The sequence below is a fragment of the Mus pahari genome, chromosome 3, assembly GCF_900095145.1.
Source record: "Mus pahari chromosome 3, PAHARI_EIJ_v1.1, whole genome shotgun sequence".
In the NCBI taxonomy this organism is placed as follows: Eukaryota; Metazoa; Chordata; class Mammalia; order Rodentia; family Muridae; genus Mus; species Mus pahari.
In genome coordinates this window covers 47,110,674-47,132,387 of record NC_034592.1, presented here as the reverse complement: position 1 = coordinate 47,132,387, position 21,714 = coordinate 47,110,674, and the positions used below count along the sequence as shown (strand labels likewise).

The following is a 21,714-nucleotide window of genomic DNA, read 5'->3' as shown; positions in this document are numbered from 1 at the left end:
TGTGTGTGTGTGTGTGTGTGTGTGTGAGAGAGAGAGAGAGAGAGAGAGAGAGAGAGAGAGAGAGAGAGAGAGAGAGAGAGAGACCCATGGAGGCCAGAAAACAAAATCAGATCCCCTGGAACTACACTTATAGACAGTTGTGAGTTTCTTGACATGGGTGCTGTGAACTGAACGTGAGTCCTCTAGAAGAGCAATAAGGATTGTTAGCTGTTGACCTATCTCTCCAGCCCACTAGAATTTATAATTAAATGCATTTTTAGCATAATTGAGTGTTTCCTAAGGCATCACTGAGGGTTTTAGTTGTAGCTGGTCAAATGATCATCAAGTTTTAAGGCCAGATCATTTTAGAGGCCTTTCCAATAATAAAAGCAGTCATGAGTACGTCAGCTGTGGCAGACAGCTGTGGCCATTAGTGCAAAAGATGAGCAAAACTAAGAGTATACACACTCACAAACTGCTTCTCTCCAACTTTTTTTTAAAGATTTATTTACTATATTTATGTAAGTACACTGTAGCTGTTTTTAGACATACCAGAAGAGGGCATCAGATCCTATTACAGATGGTTGTGAGCTACCATGTGNTNACTAGGAATTGAACTCAGGACCTTTGGAATAGCAAGTCAGTGCTCTTAACTGCTGAGCCATCATCTCTCCAGCCCCACCAACTTTACTCTTTTGGCAAAGGCTGAGCAGAGCTGATAGCCATTGTGCTGTGTTAGGAAGCGTTCTGAGGCCTTGGGCAGCCACTGCTTGCCTTTATTATCACGGGAAGTTGCAGTTTACCAGACCCAGGTTATAGCTGTAAGTCTGTATGGGTCTGATTGGCAGGTAACAAATCATAATTTTGAAAGTCAATTTCAGAAGAGGTATATCTTTCCTAGTAGGTGAAAATAACAGTAATGGCTTAGAATCTTAAGGGGCAAGAAACTGGTTTCTATGAGCACATCACACACACACACACACACACACACACACACACAGAGAGAGAGAGAGAGAGAGAGAGAGAGAGAGAGAGAGAGAGAGAGAGAGAGAGAGTTAGTTCAAGGGCCTCAGAGATCAATTCAGTAGTTCAGGACCAATTTTGCCTGTCCTGTCAGTAGCGCCTGTTCTGTCCATGCCTTGGCTCCATCTCCCTGCTCTGGGTACTGCAAGATTAGAGTGGCCTCATCTCTGCTGAGCCCTGCACCTCCCCACCTTCTCTCTGCATGGACCTGAAGGACTGAGACTTTCTGAAATCCCAGACAGAATGGGCACCTTTAAAGCATCTTCTCTTTCAGCCTCCAGACCTGGGTGGTGGAGGGAGCTCTAAGACCTTGAACTAGAATCCGTTAAGACACTGAGCTTAACGACCTTGAGAGGTCAATTCAAGTGAAGGGATGTGGGAGTCGAAGGGAACACATCATCCGATAAAAGCAGCCGAGTGCCAGACAGGGAGATGCCAGGTGCCCTGTCCTTTAGGAAACCACAGCAAACATCTCTCTGGGTTTGCTGACAGTCCTAGGCTAGGAATCCAGCCATTCATCCGGAACAAATAAATTCTCAGGAAAATATCAACTTTGGGAACTCAGACATTTAAAAGATTCACTCAGATCACTGAAGAAATTTTATAACACGGGCTTTGAAAAACAACAACAACAACTGTTAGATGAAATTGACTGAATATAGTAAGAAGAAAAAAAAAAGAAGAAGAAGCAGCTAAGGTTTATTTAAAAATATTGCTGGCTAAATTCTCCAGTTATCCAGCTATCACAGAACTCCGTCTGTCAACCACCACCAGTCCTGTAGGGGATGTGATGTTCCTAGCATGTACTTATTTCACAAGGCACATACAAATTTAATGTCTGGAATCTTACAGAGAAATGCAGATTTGTCTTTTTCTCCTTGTTATTTCTCCCCCCGCAGAATTTCACCCACCCGTCTGGAGCTGGTGAAAGGTGCGACACCCCAGCGAATCTTTTAGCCAAAGGATGTCAACTACCCTTCATAGAAAACCCTGTCTCCCGCGTAGAAGTTCTTCAAAATAAGCCTCTCAGTGTAGGCCGACAGAAGAATAGTTCTGACATTGTTCAGATTGCTCCTCAAAGCTTGGTTCTTAAATTGAGACCAGGTAGGTTATAGTAGTTTCCTACTGCTGTGTCTGTGCCTTGCTTTCCCGGAATCCCTCTGGCACCCCATCATCCGTCATTGGTTATTGGGATTCTCATTTCCCAATATGAAGGAAATGAGCAATTACTAGCACGTCTTTTCATTGAATTTCAAATGTGTCACCGAAGACAGCTTCTCTGATGGTGTCCATTCAAATTACTCAAATGTCGACCACATTACTGCATATGTCTGCAAGGACTGAAAAATAGATTTAATCTCTCCTTTATTTGGCTCACCTTTTCTGAAACCACACGCCAAAAAAGGGCAGCTTATCGCCCATCTAAATGGATGCTACTTCTCCCTAGGAGATATAAAATAGCCCAACATACACCTCCTTCTGTCCTTCAAAACTCACTGCTGAGGGGTTTGCATGGATGTGTTTGTTGATAAATGTTAGCACACAGTTGATGAGATCGCCTGCATCTTAATAAGGTCACACTGAAATAAAGTAGCCAGCTAGCTCAAGATGGGTTAGTGACAAAGGTCTGCTGTGTTTGTAACTAAAGGATTTGCCTCTTTCCACGGGACACTGCAGGGGGTGAGCAGACACTGCAAGTGCAAGTCCGCCAGACGGAAGATTACCCAGTAGATCTGTATTACCTCATGGACCTCTCGGCCTCTATGGATGACGACCTCAACACCATCAAAGAGCTTGGCTCCCGGCTCGCCAAGGAGATGTCTAAACTAACCAGCAACTTTAGACTGGGCTTTGGCTCTTTTGTGGAAAAGCCTGTTTCTCCTTTTATGAAAACAACCCCAGAGGAAATCACCAACCCTTGCAGGTAAGTGAGTGAACTCCCTGGCATTGCTGAGCACTGCCTTCTATAGATGGAATCCACACACCTGGGCTGCCCTGCCAGCAGCTTGTTAAAACCCTGGCAGTTCTCTGTGGCCTAGGTAACTTCCAGCCAAGGCGGGGTCATCATAACTCCATGATCTAGCCTGCAGAGCCTGCATCATCTGCCAGGTATGCAGGTCAGGATGGAGCCAACTGTTTTTCCTGTTTGTGGCCAAGGAGATTTTGTCTTTCACCGTTGGCTGCACAGGACACACATACCAGTTCCTCAGAGATCTTCAGTTCCTAGTGACCACCACTTCCTTGGGCTATTGGACACTAACCTACATTTCTTTTTTCTGAGTTTTTCTATCAAAATAACAATTTTTGCACCTTCCTCTGACGCACTTTGGGAAATGTGGCTTTCGCTCATCGCTGAGAGCAGCAGCCTTCATTGCAATTAAAGTCAACAGGAAATGAGGCAGTGCCTCTATTATGATATGCTATAATCAGCCAGTAAAAACATGTATTATGCAAGTAATAGTCAAGGTCGGATTGCCTTGTGATGGCTTATCTGTACCATCAATGACATATTCAGAATGAAAGTATTTAATCTTCTTCTACTGAAAAAGAGCTACCATGTGCTCAGTGTCAACCTCTATGCCAAACTCATCCTATACATGATCTCATTCCATCCTTATAACGATGGTGGGCCAAAGCTGGTCTCGTGTGCATCCAGTACTCAGAGGAAGTGACAGAAGACTCTAAGAGGTCAGCAATTTACCCAAGGCCACATTACTAAATAAAGATTTCTGAAAGGATCTAGCTTGATCCAAAAACCTTGTCCTTTTACTACAATCCCTCCCCTTTTTTTTCTCTCTCATACACACACACACACACACACACACACACACACACACACACACACACGCACGCACAATTTCCCAAGTGTGTGTTAGCATTTAATATTTTAATATATCAAAGGGGGCCATATTTATAAGAAATAATGGTGTTATGTCAATTTAAAAGTTTAATATAGTTCTCATAAGCCAGGCAGTGGTGGTGGGCATCTTTAGTCCTAACACTTGGGAGGGAGAGGCTGGCAGATTTCTGAGTTCGAGGCCAGCCTGGCCTAAGAAGCAAGTTCTAGGACAGCCAGGGTTACACAGAGAAACTGTGTCTCAAGAAACTATCTATCTAACTAACTAAACTAACAACAAACTAAGTAAATAAATAATACATAGAAAAAGAAAAGAAATTTACTTTAGTTCTCAACTTTAACATAATCGAAAGCAAATCCAAAGCAGTTTTAGCTGGAAAGAAAATTCTTACTGATTATAATTCTTAGGAATTTTGTTTAATTGCAAGTAACAGAGACATTGGCTTAGGAGGAGAATTCTTTCTTACTGTTCAGGGTTAACGTAGCAGATCCACACCCAGGACTGCATGATTTCCCTGCTATCTGCTCAGCCATTCTTGGAGCTTGGGTTTTATCTTCATGGTCTAAGACGGCTGCTGGGGCACTAATTCTGTCTTTATTCCAAGAAGTTAGATAGACAGGGAAGTAAGCAGATGAACAAAGACCATACATATACATATATATTAAAGCACACAGGCAACGATGCTATTGGATGACTTTTGGTACTTAAGTGTGGCAAGAAAATCCACACACCACACCTGTCATCCCTAGGAATGATTCTTCATGACCCAGTACAGTCAATTCTGCTTTCTCTGAAGCAACCACTTCCTAGTTTCTATTGCTTAAATTGTTTTCGCCTGTTCTTGGATCTCATATAGATGTAAGTGTGCGTAGTGTGTACTCTTTGTGTCTGGATTCTTTTATTCAACAAAACACTTTGGGATTTCTTTATCATTTTGTTGTGCAACTCAGCAGCCTGTCTCTCTCTGTTTTAGCACACTTTATGGATTGGCTACTGTTTATTCATCCTTCCATTGATGGACAGTTGAGCTGTTTCCATGTTTTAGATATTGTGAACAATATTGTTATAACTTGCATATAAATCTTTACAAAGACGTATTTTTTTTATTTCTCTTAGATGCATAGATAGAATAGATTTGCTGAATTAGCTGATAATTTTTAAAGTTTTTTTTTTTTTCAAGAAACAACCAGACTCTTTTGCAAAGTAGAGGTGGCACCTTTTATTTCTAAGAATGGTTGGCAAACATTCTGCATGCTCACACCCATGCCATCATTAATGGGTGCTGCACTAATCGCATCCAACTTACAAGATTGTCACTACAAAATCAGTCCTTTTCATTTCAAGCATTGCTATAGGTTTGCAATGCTATCTTGATGTTGCTTTAATTTGTGTTTATTGATGAACAATGTTGAACATCTTTTCATGTGTTCTAATGTTTTCATACGCTCTAAAAAAAAAAAGCATACAGTCAACAATGAGGTTTGGAAATTGAGTGCTAATGTCTTATTTGGGGAAATACCTTTTCAAATATTTTAACCAGTTAAAATCTTTTATTACCTTATTTATATTGTTTTATATGGGTTCTTTTATTTTATTTTATGTATGTGTTTTGTCTGTCCATGCACTTTGTATGTTCAGTGCCCTCAGAGTTCAGAAGGTGGTGTCAGAAACCCCAGAATTGGAGTCTCAGATGGTTTTGAGCTGCTATGTGGGTGCTAGTAATTGAAACTGAGTTCTCTGCAGGAGCAGTAAGTGCTCTTGACTGCTGAGCCATCTCTCTTGCCCCTCTTTATGTATTTTGGATACAAGATATTTGTCCAATATGTTTTTCAGATACTTTTACCAGTTTGCAGCTTTTATTATACTAACCATGTCTCTTTTCAAATATTTGCTGAAGATCACTATATCAATTTTTATTTCTAGTTCATTTTTGTTGTTGTTCTGAGAAACTTTGGCCTATTCTAAAGTGATAAAAATTTCTTCTAATTTTTTTATAGAAACTTTAAGGTTAAAGGTCTTCCATTTAGGCCCCTGATCACAACCAAATGAGTTTTTATATTGAGAATGACAACCATTGAGATTTTTTTCTTTTGTTTCCACAAAGAAGTGATTATTCCAGAACTGATAGTTAAGCAAGACTTTCCACATTGAATTAGCTTGATGTTTTTGTGAAAACCAGTTGGCCCCATGTGTGTCTGAAGTAGACACTCACTTCTCTTTCACTGGTCCTTGACTCTGGCTCATGTAACAGCACATGCCTCCGCCTTGCTTACAATAGCGTTATTAAAGGAGAAACCAGGAGAGTAGGTCCGCCAACTTTGTCCTTTATGTGATTACCCTAGATCCTTTGCATTTCCACGGAGATTTTAGAATCAATTTATCAATTTCTCTAAAAAACATGTTGAGGTTCTGAAAGAGATCATAATGAAACAATAGGTCAGACTGGGGAAAACAGACATGTTAAATTCTGGAACTTTTGGGTCATGTCACATGACGAATCTCTGCTTCTTTGAATATTGTTAAATGTCTCTGAGAACCACTTCATTGTTTTTAGTGTAAAAGAAAAAACCAAAAAACCAACCAAAAAACAAACAAACAAACAAGCAAACAACCCCCCCAAAACAACAAATAAACCCAAACAACTAAACCACTTTATTTTCTTCTGTCTTTCTTTACACCATCTATCCCTTGAGATTTTTTTTAAGTCTCAGTTTTCAATAGTAATTTATCAAAAGGCAACTTATTTTGAATGTTCGTTTTTGTCCAGAAACCTTTACACATTTTCTTTCATTAATTCTAACCTGTGTTTGGAGCCACGTCATCTGGGAATAACAATGTCTTCTTCTTCAGTAGCCATCCTCCTTTTTATTTTTCTTGCTTTATTCCATAGGCTAGGATCACCAGCTCGACTTTTAACTGACGTGGTGTATGAGGACAGACCCTGTTATGTCAATGGGTTTTCCAGGAAAGCCTCAGTCTTACACTAGGTATATTGGAAGCTAGTGAGATTTTTCAGTTTCATTTATAAGAAAGGCCCTCTTCTAGCCCTGATTTGATACATTTCTCCTTTTAATTATAAATGAATGCTGAATTTTATTTTCCTAATTTAAGAAGTTTGGCCAGAAATTTTACCCTAAATCTTATACTTAGACCATAAAAGCTAAAAGGAAGGACACTCAAGGCTGATAGTCAGGATTCTGTTGTTGGTTAGAAAGATACTAGGTAGCAATTACTGCAACATGAGACACGTATATGTCTAGGGAGAGTAAAAATGACTCAAATAGATTCTTTAAAATTGCCAAACAGTAACTAGTAAGGTAGGCCCACTGTTATCAATTATTAGAATCCTCTGTAAAGATAAGTAAATTTGTTACAAGAACCATCTCATCTAATATAAAAGTATCCCTTCTGTTTCTGGCCTTTGCTTTGGTAAATGGAAGAGCTCTATAGCTGCCTGAAGTTTGTAACAATTATTTGGCATATCACATATCTTCTTGGAACAAGCTCCAGTATATTCTAATGGCAGGCAGTTCCATCAGGACCAAGTCCTCGGACGCCATTCTTCCTGTCTCAGGTCAGAGAAGATGTAGCAATTTGACATACAATAGAAAAACAACAACTACAGAATGTTACCAAAGAAACAATTAAAATTAACAATAACACAATTAACTCAGCACAATTGGGGATGAAGCACAGCATTGTGAACTGGCAATGAAACCTAGTCCTTAAGCAAGCTTCTAGAAAAAGCAAAATGGATGAACTCTTTCTTTAGTTCTATGTATATGTTTAATTGCAACTTTTGTTTTGTTTTGTTTGAGACAGAGTCTCACACTATAGCCAAGACTGGCCTTGAACTTGCCATGGACAGTAGCTAGTCTTAAAATTACAGCAGCCAACTTGCCTCAGACCAAGTGCTGAGATAACTGGTATGAACAAACATGCTTGGCTTTTCTTCAAGTAGTTTTTCAGTCGTTTGTTGACTTTAAAAAAAATGACAGTGTCTCAAGGAGCATACAAGGTGCTGAACTATCTGGGGGTGGGGCACCTAGACCTATTCCACAAGGAACTGAATTCTTTAGTGGCCAGGCACATTGATGACAGCACCGGCCCCAGAATCAGCTCTGGATGAAGTCTTGGCCCATCAAGACATTCCTAACATGGCCTTAACTGAGTCATTTCTCCTCTCAAATCATCAGTTTCCTTTTTAGTAAATTGAGAGTCATAAATCAGATCTCACAGAGTGGTTGTAAGGACTGGGTCAGACCATGAGCAGAAGCATTTGACCTGATGTTGCTAAGTTCTCAATAAATACAAGGTGCCATTAACAACCACTGAGCACGTCTGAGGAGATCAGAGCCTTGCACACTGTGCAGCTTGTAGAGGCCTGATGGTGATGACGTATTTGGTCTCTTGAAAGGATCTTGTTGGCTAAAGCTGCTTCTTTGTTTCTTCCTGGAAAACTTCTTCATTCAAATTGTAAATGGAAAATACTTTTTTAAAGAAAAGAAAAGAAAAGAAAAGAAAAGAAAAGAAAAGAAAAGAAAAGAAAAGAAAAGCAGTGTAACACTGTGTTTTTCTTTCCATTGCATCTTTAGCTTTCTAAATGTCTCTATCCAATTAGCACTCCACGCATATAGACAACAAGATGGAAACTGATATTTTTTTTAACTAAACTGAAACTTGTAAGTATGGAATAAAATGTAATTAAGTAAAAAAAAAAAAAACAATAAAAGATAAGAGGGAAGCCTGGAAGAGTTATTTTTTTAACATTCTATGGCCTTTGCATTTAGTCTCTTTACCCATATCAAGGGATGATATTGACTCTAAAGTAACCAGGAGACTGAATGAGTTCAGAACAATCAACATTCCATAGCATCATCAAATTCCTTTCTCTCATCAATTCATTACCTCATCTCTAGTGGTCTCCAAACTTTCAAATCTCAGGACTCCTTTATATCTTTAAAAATTGGCACCTCTTGGGCCATCAACAGCCAAAAGTGCTTGCCATACAAACCTAGCTCAATCCCTGGATCCCATGTTAGGAGAGACTAGATATACACATACACATATACAGCAACAATGAAAAAGCAATTAATACCTCAACCATGTGTGGTATTGCATGTTGCTTGCTCCCACCCTCAGTTGGCTGAGCCAAGAGGACCCTAAGCATAAGGCTAATTTGACCTACAAGAGACTCTGCTTATAATGATGTGATGATAGTGATGATGATAGTGATAATATACCTATAAGAAAGCTTCAGTTAGCTGGGCGTGGTGGCACACGCCTTTAATCCCAGCACTCGGGAGGCAGAGGCAGGCGGATTTCTGAGTTCGAGGCCAGCCTGGTCTACAAAGTGAGTTCCAGGACAGCCAGAGCTATACAGAGAAACCCTGTCTCAAAAAACAAAAAAACAAAAAATCAAAAAAACAAAAAAAGCTTCAGTTTATGTGGGTTATACCTATTAACAGTTACCTTGTCAGAATATAATAGAATAAGCACCAAATTTGTTGATTTAATATTTATAATAAGAAATGTTGCGTGTTATTATATCGTGTTTTAATAAATAATAACTAATTTCTCAAAACAAAAATAATCATCAAGGTTTTTGTTCTCAAATAGAGTGATAGTAGTCTACATATTTACAAATTTCTAGAGCATCTGGCTTAATGGAAGGCAACTGAATTAGTATATCTACTTAAGCATTTGACCTATTGCAATGTTTTTGGTAGAAACTCACAAAGATAGTCAGGCCTCATACAGAAGTGGATTCACCAAAGGAAAATCTCACCTGATATCTATTTCCAATGACTGTGTTCACTTCTCTAGTCTAACACTAGACTAGGTGACAGGTGACTCTTTCAGTGTAGAATCTGAAACAGTATTTGTCTTAGGCAGTATTTCTATTCCTGGTCAAAACATCATGACCAATAAGCAAGTTGGGGAGGAAAGGGTTTATTCAGCTTACACTTCCCTGTTGTTGTTCTTCACCAAAGGAAGTCAGGACTGAAACTCAAGCAGGTCAGGAAGCAGGAGCTGATGCAGAGGCCATGGAAGGATGTTCCTCTGGCCTGCACAGCTTGCTCTCTTATAGAACACAAGACTACCAGCTCAGGGATGGTCCCACCCACAATGGGCCCTCCCCGCTTGATTACTAATTGAGAAAATGCCCCACAACTGGATCTCATGGAGGCCTTTCCCCAACTGAGTCTCCTTTCTCTGTGATAACTCCAGCCTGTGTCAAGTTGACACACAAAACCCGCCAGCACAAGTATCAATGAACACTTCTTATTGTGTTACATTGCAGTCCATTGTTCTGCCAGTGTGTGAGTGACCCTCACCGTTCATGATTTTGCAATGTGATACATCAGTCATTTGTAAACTATGAACTCACTGAGTTACATGGATCCTCCAGAATCCATGATATCAAAACTCATGCTTCTTAGTATCACACATCAACCTTATCACATATGTCTTGAAGGTGTGGAAAACGTTGGGAGTGCCAAATGAGCAATTCCTCAATTCAAATATTCTGGTTACCTTGAATTTTGCTGTTGGCAGCAAATGCTAGCATTTGTGTTCTTGGAAATGACAGTCTTCCTTTGTTCATTTTTAAGAACATGTCTGCCAAATATTCAAGTTGGATTAATTTAAGTTTAGCTGTCAATCATTCCTTAAGGTGAAAATGATGTTCCAGGAAAAAGGGCCAATTCAGCTCAATCATGCAAATGCTTCTTACTCTCTGTATTTCATGGGCAGCAGAAATGCTTTATGCAAACTCTCCATGTATTGAAGAAAAACGCGTATTCAGAGATGCACAGCTAATACAATTAATGGTTTTTAATATTTACTCAAGGACGACCAAGTGAAACTAGCATTTCCTCTTTTATTATCCCCAGTGCTTCCTAAAAGCACCTATCAGGACACAGTGTGGAGCTTGATGTAACTACCTCAACATGTCAGAGGTCCCAGCCCCACTATTGCCCTCCTATTGGCAGTGAAACATCACACATTAAAGCAAATGGCAACTATAAAATGCTAAAGGGATTTTCTGTACTAGGACCCAGCAAAGGACTTTCTGCAAAGATAAGAAAACTGTGTGCAAAAAAATAATTTCTGCCAGAAAAAGATAACTTTGGGAATATGTAAATATAGTCTTCTTTTATCAATATTTATTTTTAAAATTAACAAAATGTAAGTAGCACCTCTTGATATTGTGCTTTATAATTGCCCTGTACATTCTCTGTGTGTGTGTCTGCACGCACGCGCGCATGCGCACGCAGGTCTTGCACTAACAGCCTTAGCTATTCTGTGTTCATGATAGCAAAGGCCATGTCATATCTAAGAGGCAGCATTTCATGGTGTACCCATGGTTTATTGTTTTTTTCATTGTGTAATATTTTACTTCAAATATATATATATATAAAAAAAAACCAAGCCGTTAATTGTTACAACAACCTTGGTGAGTCACAGAGTAATGACACCAGGTCAGAGAAACCAAAGAGAGAATCACATGTCACTTGGATGGTAGAAACACAGTCTGAGAGATGCGATGCCAGGTCACAGTGCACATACCATAGACTGCTCTTACTAATTCCAGATATTATCACTTAATATAACTCAGTGATGCAATTAAAAAATATATAAGATGCCACCAGATTTTTAGAATGAATTTTCAGCAACAAATGATGATCAAAACAACTATAATACATCTCTCAGCCATTAAAATGCATTCTTATTCCCTCCCATGTTTGTATAAAACACACATTTTCATCCATGTGAACGTTCATGTTTATATTACTATTATCAATGAAGGGATGATTCTAACGACATCATTGATCAAAACCGTTTTCTGTCCTTGGGTGCGTGCTTGTCTGTGGGAAGGGATTTCTGTGGGGACTGCCACTACCTTTCCATGGTTCATCATGCTGCACTGCTTAGCGTTTTTAGTCTCTTCCAAGTCTCACAATAACCCTGCCAGGGAGACCCCATGCATGGTCAGCACTTCAATCTCAAAGAAACCCAGCGCTCAATGGTAAGAGAAGAGAATTAACACTGAATTCTGAGCATTAGAAATAACCATTGTGAATCAGAGAGGACAAAGCGACAGGAGCCTGGAAACTCACACTTGCTCCAGTGTCCCCACACCGCTGACATGCTAGTCAACCCTTGAATGTCTTGGGAGCACAGAGCAGAGCAGCAGCAAGGCCAGTGCGGGCCACCATCTATCCAAAGCTCTTGCCATGTTTCCGATCCCATGGCTGCCAGGGATTCTAAAAACCTCCTTTTGGCTGAGGAAGTGGAACAAGGATCAGGAAAGGGGAGACCTGTTCTGGGGATGGCTGTCTCAAGACCTTGGAGCAGTGCCAGTCAGTGCTAGCCTTCTCCAGTGATCTTGTTCTTATTCTTGGGAACAGAGTCTGAAGTTCTTTCTATGTATGTCTACTAACCAAAAGATGACCATCTTCACGGACATCAACGTTCTTGTCCTCATAAGATCCCCAGCTACTCAGGTCTGTGGACCTCTCAGTTCTCATGGCTCATGGTACTGATTGGCCTGCAATGTTGCTCCACAAGGAATTAGGATCCTGTGAGTTTTTATTTCAATTAATATACTGATAAGCACCTTTATTTTACATGTATCTCAGTCTAAGGACATCTGATTTAATCAATATTGTTGATGCATCACCATTGAACTGTAATGTCTGAAGGAAGTTTATTTCTACAGAAAGTACACAACAGCCTTGTTGCACTTAGGAACACTAGACAGCTTTAGTTAGGAACTAGCTTTATTAGGAACACAGTATTAGACATGTGAACCACTTCAAACAGTGAAGTCATGGATAAAAAGCAGGGGAAATGAAAATTAACCCAGATGGCACTAACAAGACTATCAAGGGGACACTTGTATGTCTGTGCTGTGTGTGCCTGGACTGAAGGAGAAGCGGAACCTCACTTTGCTTGAACTCAGCTAAGAATTTGCGTAGGGAAACCTTATTTCCTCTCTCTGTTCCCATCCGTGAATAAGAGATGACATACACACTGGGGATAGGCAAGTTATTCAGCTACCTAGGAGGTTGAGGCAGGAGGATGACATGTTCAACACATGCCTAGGCTATTCAGGGAGTTCAAACCCAGCCTCAGTTAGTAAGACCCTGTCTTTATTTACCAAAGTAACACACACACACACACTAACACACACACACACACACACACACACACACACACACACACACACACACGTGCGCTTGGTGATTTGGATATACTTTAGCAAGTAGGTGATTTGGTGAATTCAAAAATACAGAATCTAAAAATAATGAGGATCAAGGTTCACCTCAACTAGTGGATGTAGTAAAACAAGCCCGACTCCGGTAGGTGTACCTGTTCTTGGTGTACTGGCAGACCAACTGTTAGACCCGTAGAGCCGAGGCTGGGCAACTGTATGGGCTTCAGGGCAGTCAGCCCGCTGTCCTAAGGCAATGTACCACACTGTTAGTGAGGCTGCTCCTCTGTTCTTCTACACAGATGGTTAGCAAAGCTTAGCCTGCATCTGAAAGGCTTGATGCACAGATTGCTAAGGCTGCCCTTAGGATGTCAGCAGATGAGCTGAGGTAGTGTACTCCATCTTTCACATCTACCAGTGATGCTGGAGCCCTAGTCGTTCAAAGACAACCTGCATCTACACCATCAGCTTCATTTTTTTTTTTTCAAAGTAGAGCCCAAAGTTAAAAAGGGTGGAATACCTTTTCCAGAGTTCCGTGCACAGCAAGTAATTGGCTTCTAAAGATGAATGTGGCTGAACCCTCTTTTAGTTCTCATTTGCTGTGTTTCCTTGATATGGGTTTCATTCTACCAAGACAGTTTAGTTCTGGGCTGGTCTGAGGAGTCTATCACTGTGGGGTTGGAAACATTGCAGACTAAAGTTAGGTTAACTTGGTATAGCTAGAATCATTTTAGAAGAGAAACTCTCAACTGAGAAAATTCCTCCACCAGATTGGTCTGTAGGCGCATTTTTTTTTTTCCTTGATAATTGATATAGGAGAGTTCACTGTGTCAGGTGCCACCCCTGGGCTGGTAGTCCCGTGTACTATACGAAAACAGGCTGAATACATCCTAAGGATCGAGCAAGTCAACAGTTCTTCTCTAGAGCCTCTGCATAACTTTCTTCCTCAGGCTTCTGCCTTGACTCTCTGGGTTATAGTCTACAAGCTGCAAGATGAACGAAACTTACGAAACTCTTTCCCTTCCAAGTAGCTTTTGGTCATTGTATTTTACCACAGCACTAGAAATCCTAAGACAAGAACCAAGAGTTTTGCTGTGGCCCATGGTAGATAGGTTGGGAACAGAGGAGGAAGGGGAGATGTTCCTCTCTCCACTGTTACAGAATGACTCATGCTTAGTCAAGACACAAAGCAGTTGTTATCAGGTAAATGTAACTTATCAAGTAGATTTGGGTTGGGTTGATAGGCAAGAGTAAGAACTGATTACATGCCCTGGAATGAGGTCTAGAGACTGGATTACCTGCCGCCCCAGTCTGAGCCAGTGCATGACAATACACAGCAGCTTCAAATAGATGTTAGTTAATAAACAACACAGAGAAGATGGCAACCTTAACTGAAAGATTCATGGCCAAGTCACAGAGTGAGGCCCTTTAGAAAAAGCAGTCATTATTTAAGGAAACATTCCTAAACTATCAGATGGACTAACTGTCCTGGATCACAGTTGATTTGTTTTCTATATTCCTTTTGTAGTAGTATCCCCTATTTCTGCTTACCTACGTTTGGATTCAAGCACATTTTGCCGTTGACTAATGATGCCGAGAGATTCAATGAAATTGTGAGGAAACAGAAGATTTCTGCTAATATTGACACACCTGAAGGTGGATTTGATGCAATCATGCAGGCTGCTGTGTGTAAGGTACGGTGGGGGTGAGGGATTTGGCGGTGAGGGGATGGAGGAGTGTGTGGGGGTCTCAGTGATCCACCCTATTAACATAAATGTCTGCTTTTATTAATAAATATGCTCTGGAAAGCTTAGCCAATTGACTTTCCTTTTGATTACCATATTTCTACATTTGTTATTTTTCTTAAAAGATAAAAATGTCTATTAAATAATTAATTTTATCATGTTGAAGTGGGGGATTTTTCATATATCTGATATTTGAATATTCAAATAAAAGTCTCCTAGATTAAGAAAATTTTGGCTCAAATATCAGATTGGTTGTTTTTTAATTAACTATAGTAGGAGAAATTAAAGGCAGAATATTAATAAACAGATTTAAAATTAGTATCCAACACATAGTTACATAACTTGTTTTTTGGTTTTATTTATTTATTTATTTTTTTGCCTTTTTTTTTTTTTAATGGTGTGGGGCCTTGTATGTGGTAGGCAAACAATATAGCAACTCTACCAATGAGCTACCTTGGCTTTTAGAGGCAGAGTTCGATTATACAGCTCAAGATAAGAATCTATTGTTTTGAACTAATAAAATGAGGATCATAGGTTACACGGTCTCTACAGCACTGTCAGGACTCAGCTCTTCCTTCCCTATATGAGGCGTACTTAGGAGAATGACTGTCCATCTAGATAGACATCAGTCCTTCATGGGAAATACCGGGAGACAGGCAGGGCTAAGGCTCCAAGAAAGCAGAAGGGCCAGGGAGTCAAAGGAGGAAGGAAAGGAATAGGTAGGCCAGACAGCCAGGATGACTTTTTGCTCAAATGCTTCCTAGGCTTATATTAGTTCTGGGAGATTGATGTTAAACACACAGACTGTGGTAATCTCAGCGGGCAGGACCCTGGGGCCATTTCAATCAGCAGCTCTTGTACTTGTGTTAGGTTTATAATTTTTAGGTGACATGGTTAGAAATACGTGCCTAAATGTTGGGTGACACTTTAATGAAACAGACTTACTTTATAACCAATTTGCATTGCATTTAGCTTGAATTTGCAATGGCTGTGACCTTCCTCACTACCTCTTCTTCTTTTTTTTTCCCCCCTCATGACGAGCGAGCTGAGCAATTAAGATCAATAGATAGAAGTGGAGGCAAACCACCACTTGTACTGGAACTACTTTTTGTGATGCAAAGAGAAAATTTTAAAGTTGTCCGGGGAAAAAGCAAATGCTACGGGATTTCATGTCTCTAATAAACTGTTCATTCTCTACAAATAGAAAGGCTAGAATGGGCTCTCCAGGCATTGCTCAGGATCCGAAAGGGAGAAGCGTGGCAATCCTCAGCTCAGGCCCGTCCATCTCCATGTACCCCATGGCTTTCCTTTCCCCCTAGGAAAAGATTGGCTGGCGCAACGACTCGCTCCACCTCCTGGTTTTTGTGAGTGATGCCGATTCTCACTTTGGAATGGACAGCAAGCTGGCAGGCATTGTCATTCCCAATGATGGGCTCTGTCACTTGGACCACAGGAATGAATATGCCATGTCAACTGTTTTGGTATGTAACCTTCAGTGTCTTCGGCTTTCCGAGCATGAGTTGGCCCACGCGGTGGCAACTGCTATGAAGCCGTATGAAATGACTCATACTTGATGAGAGTGGTGTATTATTTTCTGCTTTGGGAGCTAGAAATTGCTTTCTCTCATCTCCCTTGCATCACAGTTCCACAGAGAAGCCAGGTGACCTCCGCTAGGTGGGCATATGCTGGAGAGTCTAAATCCGCTACGGCACAGGTGAGCCCAGATCGTCCTAGCTTCTCAGAGATCCCGAGGCCAACAGAAAGCAGTGCAGGTAGCGCTCTATTCTCAACCCCGGTCCAGGTCAGCACAGTGCCACTGAGGGCATTTTGAGCATTGTCACCCTCGGTCGTGCCACAACCATGGTGCTCTCTTTAGAATAGTTAATCAAGTCCTTGGTTGGTGCTTAGTAACGCATAGCTTACTTTCTGTGGTTGAAAAATGCTGGTAACATTTTAAAAAAAAAAAAAAAAAGAAAGAAAGAAAAACTTGACTGTTGTCAAATAAAGTAAATCTATCAGAGGTCGGTCTTTGCCCCAAGTGGTCTCATCTGATCTTTAACGGGCCTCTGTGCCCAACTGTTGTTTCTATTAATAGACCATGAGGCTACTGTGCTTGGAAATGTTATTCCCTGCACTCCAGAAACTAAATTGCGCTTTAAAACCCAGAGAGCCCACACTGACCTCCACTAGATCCCAAAACAATCACTTCTCATTTAGCCTTTATATGTGGATGTCTTGGTGCCCATCTCTGAATGGAAATGTGCTCACTCCTGTCTGTCTCATGGCACTTTCCTCAGAGCCTGGGCTTTTATCTTTGTTTCCTGACAGCTCAGTGGGTACCAACAAAAGCATCACCCTGGGCTGGAGAGATGGCTCAGTGGTTAAGAGCACTGACTGCTCTTCCAGTGGTTCTGAGTTCAATTCCCAGAAACCACATGGTGGCTCACAACCATCTGTGATGGGATCTGATGCCCTCTTCTGGTGTGTCTAAAGACAGCTACAATGTACTTATATACATAAAATAAATAAATAATTCTTTTTTTTAAAAAAGCACCATCCTTGGAAAGTTATATTACGTATATTTAACACAAGAGGAAACATGGCTCAGAAAAGTTAAAGGGCCCTTCAAATGATGCACAAGTATGCACAGGAAGAAAAGAGGGGAAAACCTGAAGTTCCAATGTCAATTAAAAAAAAAAAAAAAGGCTATCCTATACAGACTTTACTAGTTCACAAATTTAGATCATTCTTTGACCTAATTCTGGACTTCAACTTAGATTTCTCCTTTATCTTTGAGTAGTTTTAGACCCTGAACATACATGGTCTCTTATTGGCAATATTTTCATGTGAGAATCATAATGATTATTGCCATGGTTTATCTTTTAGTCAACAAGTTTCCAGGAGCCAACAAAGGCTCCTTTTGCCATCAACTATACGCCATAGTAGAGATCTTGGAACAAAAAGATCATAGAACCAAACACCACCCTCTACCTCATATGTCGTTCTCATTTAATAAATGTTTGGCTCAGTATTCAGAGTAGATTTCTGCATAAGCACAGAAGCCGTGGGCCATTTCAACCCCTCTGAGTCCTGTAAATTTTTCCATATGCTGAAAGCCAAGCCAGATTCCTGGGACCACCAAACACGAGCTGTTTCTGGCCTTGAGTTTTCAATAGAATTGTGAGCACTAAAGTAACAGATCTCACCGAAACATAAAACAGCATCCTATGTGGGCTGTGTGGTATGACCCTGGTTCCACATGAAGTCATATACAGGTGTGCCCCTATGGAAGTAAGATAAGCACTAGCCGGCCTTGGACTATAGAGTGAAGGATGCTTAAAGTTTGGACAATTGAAAAGCAAATGGCACTGAATGTGTCAGACTATGGAAAAAATTCCATTATCTGGTCATGTGGAGACTGGAGAGATGGCTCAGAAGTTAAGAGCACTGGCTGGTCTTCCAGAGGATGTGGGTTCAATTCCTAGCAGCTCCCAACTGACTGTAACTCCAGAGGATCCAATACTCTCATGCGGACATAAATAAAAATAAATAAATCATTACAAAAATAAAAATCTAAATGCATTAAAAAATAAAATAAAACAGCATTCGTAGCCTGAGTCGCAGATGGGAAGTTCCTCCAGGGTATATAGAAAGAGGAATACCTTTTGTTCAACCTGAACCTTGTACCTAATAATAGTCTCAAACAAGAATACTCCAGCCATCCTGAGAATGTAACAGCACCCTGCATCAGTGAACAGAAGGCTTCTTTATCAATGCTTTCACTCCGTTGATAGACTACAGTCATGCCCACATGCCTAGCACTTTAATCGGCTACGGGCTCCTCCTTCCTCTGCTCCTCCAATTTGTGCACTACCCACTTTTGGAATCCTAGGGGAGGCAAGCCTGTTTCATGTTTTCTAGACTCGGAAAATAGACTCATCTGTAAACTTGATAATTAATAACTTCTTTTTTTAAAAAAATTATTCATATTTCTTGGGAGTGATTGTGTCTGTGGCAGAAGGACAAATTGTTTTCAGTCATGCTGTATTTAAAAAAACAAACAAACAAACAAAAAAAAGATTGTGGGGTCTCATACCACCAATTTATGACATTGCAAAGGCAATAAAACCAACCCGGAGAACTGGCATAGGGCTGTCTCAGATCAGACAGCCGTGGAATTATAGTGTGTTATTTATCAGCATTCCATCCTGTCCTCAAGCTCCACGTTGCCTTGTCCAATTCCAGTAAGACTTACAAGAGCCACCTCAGTCACAATACATCACAGTCAACCCACCCCGCCCTCTGGCCGTACATTCCTACCTGCTCCTGAGTGGCACTTGGGGAAGATAATATGGCACAGTAGAAGTCTTGAGATAAATTCCAAGGGGCCTGCTTAGGAGTAAGATGGCCTGGTGTGGCATACTGCCAGTCTGCTCTCTGGACTTCCCTGAACTTACAAGACTTGGGACCATTCCTGAGATAAGGGAATAACACCAGTAATGCGTGCTTCCTGAAAACGACAGATAAAACTCCTGTGAATATCAACTCTCTCAACTGTGAAAGGGGCATTGTCAAAATTTTACCTTCTTCTGTTAGGATGCTATTTTAAATCTGTGTATCGATTTTAGGAATATCCAACTATTGGCCAACTCATTGATAAACTGGTACAAAACAACGTGCTACTGATCTTTGCAGTCACCCAAGAACAAGTTCATCTCTATGAGGTAAGCAAGTATGATCTGAGAGATTCCTTCAGGGACATTGTGCACCATGAAGACCAGTGGAATGTGGGCACACCCATAACAACAATGAGAAAGCATTGGAAATGAAAGGGTCAATGGGAGAGTGCAGAAGCGTGGACTGGGGTCGTCCACTGGCATGGACTGGGGTCAGCCACTGGCATGGACTGGGGTCAGCCACTGGCATTAGAACAGGCGTTTTGTTTGGCAAGGGGTTAACAGGCAACAGAGACACTGTTTGAGGGCAGTGCCTGAATATTTGCAAACATAGAAAGACTCAAGCCAGAGGTGCACCTCCAAGTCTTTTAGAGGTGGAAAGTTAAAAGGAAAACAGGTATTAATTTGGGCCAAAAACTAATTACACGCCCCCCTCCACCAATATAATTGTGTCTGTAGTTTGGGTGTTTGGAAGGAGGCATCAGTGTGGGGAGGAGAGTCTCTCATTAGGTTAAAGATGCCTGCAGTCTGCCATAGACACTGTAATGCACCTATGCAAACCTAAGATTTCTGTGATCCATTTACAACCTAAGAGCAACAAGATGTCAAATGCTGCGAGCTGAGATAACTGTGGTTGAGGATAATAGAGATGCCTCTGTATGTATGTAGCTTCGGAGAAAGGCCCCGACTTCAGAAAACCCAGACATTAGATGGTCCTTTCTATGTAAAAGTGTCAGATCCACCTAAATTCAGACTCTGATTCCCCATTCCTTCTGAAAGGACCTCTTAACATGCTTGGTGACTTTGCAGGGCAAACTCCAATTATTTCCCAGAAGGCTTTGGTGAAATGCACTCACTTGTCCAACTGGCTCAGCCCGTGAACTTGCATCAAGTTCTATGGAAAAGGATCCAGGAGGAGATGCTATCTTGCATTTTTAATGAGGAGGGCATTGTTGTGCCAGGTGAGCGTGCCTTCTCCGCACACTCAGAAGTCCATTACAATCGAGCTCCATCCTCAATGCTTTTGTTTCTCCATTCACCTGATCTGGGCTTTTTTTTTCCTTAAGTCTCCTTAGTATGTGATACTGGTTTCCACTGGTTTTAAGTAGTAGAGTTGCAGTAAAGATAGATTACTAAGTGTCCTCAGTACAATAGTGAGTCTATCTTGCCTCTGATCCCGGAGGCTAACGTGAGAGGACCTAGTGGGTCACAACACTTCCTCCCCAGCCAGGCTGTGGCTTAGAAGCTGGAGGGGGAGCTGTACAGAACTTGCCTGCAAAAGGGAGTCTGGGGACCACGATTGATGACCACGAACATAGACTCCCATTATTCACATTGGCAATAGTCTTTAAGACTCCCAACGTTTAGACGCCTCCCCCAGTGTGCCATTAAGAAGACAGAGGGGGATGAAAAATAACTGTGTGGCTAAATGGAATCTGTTGCATTCAAGTTAGTTGCACATGGGTCCCCGGCTGCAGAAGAAATGATCATTTCCAAGGAAAACACCAGATTATAGCTGCCTCTAATATAACAGCGGGACATTTGTTTTGTCTGCCTACTAATCTCATTAGGAGAAGAATTTATGTTCTGTCATGATCTGTGGTCTCTGCCATCCGGGCGCCACTACATTCAAAGGGACATTTTCAGGGAGCCACAGCTCAGCAGCCCAGGTCAGCAGCCCACTCTATGACTGGGTCTCACTGTTCCATTTTCCCTCTGATGGTTCATCGTGCCATCTGTATTAGAGGGCCAGGAGGCAGCTTGGTTTGAAGATAATGACAGCCACATGTTCTGACCTGAAGGTCCCACATAGCATGCAAATGCTGATCTATTGTTTTATTGATAATGAAAACAGAAAATAGGCCAATAATGTCCTGTGTTGCTTTTCAATTTAAACCTCTTAGAACATGCATTATGTGTGCTGGAGGCTGAGGCTACACAGTATGGGGGCGTGCTTATGAAATAAAGACCATAAGGACCAAAGAATTACTGAAAAATAAAGCCAGCAATGGGATAAATTAAGGAGCCAAGTGGTGAGATCTAATGGAAATTCCAGAAGGCAAATAATTTGCTTGAGTTATGTAGTAAAGATAGTTCTGTGCCTGCACACCCTGCAGGGGATGGGTGAGGTTCAATGGTGGCTCTGTCTTAGAGCAAGAAAGATTTATGTTGCCCACTCATGGAAGTCAGGAAAAATGGCTCTTGTTTCAGTG

General features: G+C 41.1%; 1 protein-coding gene across 7 annotated transcripts in view; it reads left to right on the top strand.

Annotated features, from left to right (window-relative positions):
* Positions 1-21,714, top strand: part of Itgb6 (integrin subunit beta 6) — a 121,992-nt gene that overhangs the window by 52,363 nt on the left and 47,915 nt on the right. For all 7 annotated transcript variants that reach the window (XM_021194519.2, XM_029536477.1, XM_029536479.1 and 4 more), the window contains 5 exons: positions 1,902-2,106; positions 2,680-2,926; positions 14,609-14,774; positions 16,145-16,306; positions 19,454-19,549. In XM_021194519.2, the coding sequence (XP_021050178.1) occupies positions 1,902-2,106; positions 2,680-2,926; positions 14,609-14,774; positions 16,145-16,306; positions 19,454-19,549 (876 nt within the window). The remainder of the gene's footprint in view (positions 1-1,901; positions 2,107-2,679; positions 2,927-14,608; positions 14,775-16,144; positions 16,307-19,453; positions 19,550-21,714) is intronic.